Source organism: Pieris napi, chromosome 13 (assembly GCF_905475465.1).
Source record: "Pieris napi chromosome 13, ilPieNapi1.2, whole genome shotgun sequence".
Classification (NCBI taxonomy): Eukaryota; Metazoa; Arthropoda; class Insecta; order Lepidoptera; family Pieridae; genus Pieris; species Pieris napi.
The window spans coordinates 1,315,567-1,321,928 of NC_062246.1; the positions used below are offsets into that span (position 1 = coordinate 1,315,567).

A 6,362-nucleotide genomic window follows, 5' to 3' on the forward strand; every position below is an offset into this window, starting at 1 on the left:
TAGTAGAACTAAAACCTTTCCATGATTCCTTTCCAAGCCAGAATTCTTGGATCCGTCCTTGGAAGGAAGTCCACATCTGCTGGCACCCTTCCGTTCCTTTATACGTATTTCGGCTTTGCCCTTATTTTGACTCCTTTTATCAACAAACTCATTGGAGCATGAATTAAGTTCACGATAAGAAAGTTTTCTAATTATATTTCTCACCAAGTTACGAAGTAATATCCGTTTAGCGAGAGGGTTAAGAAATTCTAAATTATATTTACTTCACTAGGCGGAAATTTGTTCTTCATACATGGTTCGAAATACGCCAATTTTAAGTTTTATTTATTTTTTTATCGTAAATGATTGAACCTTTTTGTTTATATTATTTGTATAAACGGCTCGAATATAAGAGTCTTTCCTCCAACTTCGATTTTGTTCCCTTTTGAGTAGAGACTCTTGGGCAGTGGAGTTCAAGTTTACAGGCGCTAATTAAAGATTTAAGTTGGCGCCTGGTATATAGGACTGGTGACTCCAGAGCTGGTGCTTTCCCCAACGAATAAGTATCGCAATACAGCGAGAAAAGGCTGCCAGCTTTAAAGGTACACTGCCACAGGGACCAAACTTTTTAAATTTGTTTTGATTTTCTTTTTATTATTTTCTTCATTGTTATGATTGTGTTAAATTTCTTATGTATTTATCTTTGGCTATATGTTTAGTATAATTGTTTTTGACGTGACAACGTCTTATAATTCTATGGAGCCGGCTGCACGCACGAAAAAACATGATTCATGCGGCGTTACCTCTGAGGCGTTCCATTTAAGGCTTGAAGTGCAAGCGAGAGCGCGGAACGAGTGCTCTCGCTTGACACACTCACACAAAAATTGACATAATTGAATTTATGCGTACAAATAAATGTAACTTGATCAATTCAATTGTGATTTCCATTTACTTCCTTCTCTATATCCATACAAAATATCTATCTAACAAATAAAATTAAAATTTTCTTTTGAAGAATGCAACCATTCCATCAGTATTTTCTTATGACGTTGTCACGTTCAACTATCGTCAGTAAACCGACTTTACAGACAACCGATATTTTAATAATATATAATGTATGGTAGTTGTTTTTAGAAATTTAATTTGTTCATATATGCCTTGCGTGCAAAGCCGCAAAGACGCAAAGATGGTGTAACCAAACTATAGTAGTTAACCACAACAAACTTCTAAATTAAAGTGACCAACTATCAGATCCGAGCCACCCCAAAGGAAATCATTTAAAAACTAATTGAATTATAGGGTAAGTGGTCCTATTTCGGTCCCCGAGCGTCCATTGCAATTTGATATCGTATCTTCAAGATAAAAGCTTTCCTTGTCAGCTTTATTAAAGGGGAATGACAATAAATTGCGGATTTAATTTAATTCCAGATTAGCTGAAAGGTTTTTTATCGAAATATTTCACTAATCAAATTAAATAAATGTATTCTAAAAATATCCTGGCTGCTGAAAAGTTAATATCGTGAAGAAACCGTCATGTCAAAAATAAATGTGACAAATGGAACAAGACCTGGAGGTATAGACTAAAGTCTTTCCCATTAGGGATAAATTAATATTATCATCATGTGACAAATAGAACAGATGCAGAAATATATCTGTATTAGAAGTACTTAGTCTGCGGGACTTCCGACTATAGTCCTTTTTATGAAAGAAGTCCCCCAGACGCGGCGCTGCAATCGCATAACGTAATGTTGTCATTTATGAGTAAAAAATTTACCTATTTTATTTACATTTAGCAGATGTAATTTATCAAATAATATTATTTTCTGCATACTTCGATGAAACAATATTTCTGTTATGTAAAAAGTATATTTTTATTTACTTATATTAGCGGTGTTCTACCTACTTACAGGGAAAAGATAAAAAAATAGGGTAAAGAAAAGCAATACAATTTTTTATTCAGAGTTTTATTGCATAATTGTTGGGTTACAATTTTTTTCGAAGTACACGCCGCTATTATACCTTCGTTTGCAATTCTTGTTACAGTTTTCTCTGACACACCTGCAATTAAATTATGTACAATTAAAAATAATAGTAACTTTAAGTTTATAATGCTTATGTAATATGTAATATATGTTTTAATTTCAGTTACCTAGTCTCATCACGTTATGTATTTATTCAATTTTGTCAAAAACGAATTTAAATCATAAAAAACCCATCAATACAGCAAAAAATTATTAAATGGCAACTCTAAAAAGTACCTGTTATGGCGCCAACTCTCTTCCGAACATTGTTTAGTGGTATTAAAACACCTTGATTCTTATGTTCCGCTTAAAGAACTCTTTTACCTTTAATATCAATCCTCGAGCCGAACTTTTTACAACTTTTGGCATTGTAATCAATCTTTAAAATGCACTAAGCTAGTTAAAAATTCACAAAAATCTACCACAACAAACGAACTTGATAACATCTACGAATGACAACATTGCCGACCTGTCAAATTTAGTTCCAAAAATCACCGCGGGACTTCTTTCATGAAAAGCACTATACATACTTTTTTGTAATGGGTGCAAATGGGCAGGAGACTCACATTGCCAGAAGGCTAGCAAGTGCAGGTCTTTAGGCATTGATACGCTCTTTTTTTGCTAAGTCGAATTGGTGCGGAAATACTTCAGTGGGCAGCTGGTTCCACAAAGTGGTGGTGCGCGGCAAAACTAGCTAACGCTCTTATTCTCCGATGATGAAACTCAGCTGCAGTTATTACGCCTTTTAAAATGATTTGAGCAATAAATAAAGCACAAAGATAGCATGAAGATGTATATGTGATATCATTATTATGACTTATATAATAAACCAATAACAGCAACAATATTTATATGTGATAACATATAATGTAATAATTACAAATTGTATCAGGGTCATTGTGATCATTTATACTCATAGAAGTATACAGTTATATACAAGACACCCACGTGGGCCTACATAATTTATTTAAGTCGAATCTAAAACGACATAGTATGCCAGTGGCTACTGATATTCAATAATTGTAAGTCAAAAGATAGTTAGGTCAGTTTATTCTCCTATCTGAGTGCAATATGCATAATAATTTATTGACGATTTAATTTCATACTTCCAAAGACAGGATCTGGGCAAGTATCTTATTCTAAATATTAAGAGTTCTGCATTCATCTGTAATAAACGTATGTCAAATGAGAGGTACCTATTACAAGAGTAAGACAGCGATACAGAGAAACAACGTTATATTATTATTAGAGTGGAAGGATCATAGAAACGGTGGTTTTTTGGTGTCGCGTTGTTATTTCGATATTTGACTTAAAAAACTGAACCTGGATTGGAAAATATCTAACTAGACTTAGAGAAAATATATATGTGTGACCCACTTGTCTAAGAGGTTCTTAGATTTCTAGCATTAATACTAAACTTTATTCACAATTCACATTTTAATAAAATACACGTCTTCAAAAAACATACACACCTTAAAGTATAGCTATCTCGTGCAGTTTACGCCCAGTCTAGGCAATTAAATATTAATCTAGTCCACAAATCCAAAAAATGATTCTTGAGTGCATAATCTGTTTATACAGATAATTATGACAATCCAGACTACTATATAATATAAATGACAACTGACAATCATTACAATTTACACTTTAGAGCGGTAAATTTTTGCCGGGAAAGCAGAAACTGGAATGTTAGAACTTAGAAATCAAACTTTTTTTTCTTTCACCTCTTTATTATTCATTAGTTATTGTTTGAAATCGAGTGCGATAGCTTTATCGTAAAAACTTGTTTCATCATTATGCCAAAGATTAAATTAAACTTGATTGCTGCAGCGTGCGAAAATATGGGAATCGGTGTTAATGGAACTCTTCCTTGGCGTTTAAAGTATGTATAATTTAATTATTACCCTAGTTTTGAGGTAGCTTGCCACATATTTAAAAACAATCAAGCGTGAACAAAAGTCTAACAGCACTATACATCAAGACAAGGAATGACTGTACAAAAAAAATCAATATAAAATTTTTCATAATAATTTCCGACTATAGAATAATGTAGTTTTTCCTATTGAAACTCATTTACTTATTACTAATTGGTACTTACAGAAACGAGATGGCATACTTCACCAAAATGACATCTGTGGTTCAGGATAACTCCAGGCAGAATGCTGTTATAATGGGAAGAGTAACATGGGATTGCATTCCACCAAAATATAAACCTTTGTCCGACAGAATCAATATTGTCCTAACTAGAAATGTTGATGAAGTCAAAAAAGGGGTAAATTTAACATTCACTATCTATAGGAAGTAGATCCCCATTTGTGATAGATCTGGTTACGATATAGATAGATGAAAACTGTAAAAAATATATTTAACTTAATAACTTTAAGGATTTAATAATCAATTTATTATCAAATGTGTAATATTTTAAACCTACAAGTCTACCTAGAAATACTCTAAGGTAATTTTAACCATGACCTGTGTGTTGTTTTGTTTCATAAATATGAATGAAATTTTCATAGTTCTGAAGGTAATATTTTATTTATTCTTATTTCTAGGTCCCAAATGGTGTGGAAGTTGTAAATAATTTAGATGAAGCTATCAAGCTAATAGAGAGTCGTTCCGACATTGAAGCTGCATGGGTTATTGGTGGTTCACACATCTATAAAGTAAGTAAAATCTTAATTTTGTTTTGTTCCATAAAGAAAATAATGTATCATTGAACAAATTCATATATGAGTTCTATGAATTTGTTCAACCTCGTGGACAGACAAAACTATCTATAGTTTATGTTGCCAACACGCTACCATAAACTAATTTTTTATATGTATCAATAATAAGTAAAGTATATATTTATAAGAAATATATTAAGAATCGGGTATATGGTATAAATATAGATTAAACTCAATTAAATTTGTAATACTGTCTACTCAACATGGTTGTCTCATGATTAAATAGTTACCAGACCATGCAATGCTAAACAATGAGGTTGTACTATGTTGTGAAGAAACAGGATTGTCTTCGACAAAAATGGATGACATGCTAGGCACAGCAGGCTAATCTTCTACTTGCTTATAAGAGACAAATTAGTGAAGACACCCATTCTAGCAACTTTGGATAATTTTTTTCTTATTACTAGATGTTAAAGTAATTCCTTGACTAAGCACCAATTTTATGAGACTAGTATATAGCATTAGTAAGAGGACTATTTTAATTTTCTAAATCTTAGCATAAATAAATACCTATTATAGATAGTTCTTTTAATTCATTAACTGTTTCAAGGTATTGAATCAGATTTGTCTTAAAACAGTAGTAGATGTCGCTCTCAGGCTTTTAATTTTTTGTAATATATATATGCGTTTTATTTTGGATAGCACTGTTAGATTAATGGTTAATTCTGCAATTCTTATATCTAATACATATATGTATGTTCTTTTTCTTTTCAGGCAGCTATTGAACACCCAAATTGTGAAAAAATATATTTAACTGAGATCCAAAAAAAATATGAATGTGATACCTTTTTTCCTGATTTTGATAGAAAACAGTTCCAACTTGTAAACGAAGATGGCGTTGTAAGCGATAAGCATACTGAAAATGGAATCGAATATTATACTAGAGTTTATAAGAAATGTTACTAGTGAAGGTTGTGAATAAAAATTACGTTTGTTGAATGTTTTTAATTTAATATAAAATCTTAAGGAAGAAAATAATAGATGTTATTTTTTTATGTTTATTAAGAATATATAATAAATATGAATTATTAAAATGTTTAATTAAATTTACTAATTTAACGTGACACGAGACACACGATAGCGACAGCTACAATGTACATTTTAAAGCAAGTTTAGGATCACTTATATGTCGTTAAACTAGCCTCTTAAGAAATTTTTTCTTAAACAAATGCAATAAATGATATAATATATTGTTTTCTCTTAATTATTGGTAGTATAAATTGTTTTAACTACTTACTAACCAAGCGAAGATACATTTTTTTATAAGTAATTATATAAAAGTTTAACAATTATAAAAATAATTATTATTGTTTAAGACATCACGCTGTCGTTGAATGATCAAGTTATTATAATATAATAGGAAATTAACAAAAGAAATAAATATTAATAACAATATAAAAATTATCGAACATTTTATTTATAGCATTAAATAATCTGCAGCGACGTTCTTATATGCCATTAATTTGTAGATATTTCAATATCAAGCGCGCGGCATAATAACTCAACATAAAATTTTGGATCGCATATCCCGCGTGCTTTACGACTTGCATGTTGGCCTGTTATATTATTACCTATTTGTATATTTTCTTACACGGAATTTCTTGATTTCGTTCTTTACTGCATGAGATTCTGGTAT

The 6,362-nt window shown here is 31.1% G+C and overlaps 1 protein-coding gene across 1 annotated transcript; it reads left to right on the forward strand.

Annotated features, from left to right (window-relative positions):
- The first annotated feature begins 3,654 nt into the window (after nucleotides 1-3,654).
- On the forward strand, nucleotides 3,655-5,665 carry LOC125055587 (dihydrofolate reductase). The gene is made up of 4 exons (XM_047658043.1): nucleotides 3,655-3,882; nucleotides 4,101-4,272; nucleotides 4,553-4,663; nucleotides 5,441-5,665. The coding sequence occupies exons 1-4, from the start codon at nucleotides 3,797-3,799 to the stop codon at nucleotides 5,630-5,632; spliced, it is 561 nt and encodes a 186-aa protein (XP_047513999.1). The 5' UTR covers nucleotides 3,655-3,796; the 3' UTR covers nucleotides 5,633-5,665.
- Nucleotides 5,666-6,362: the final 697 nt, after the last annotated feature.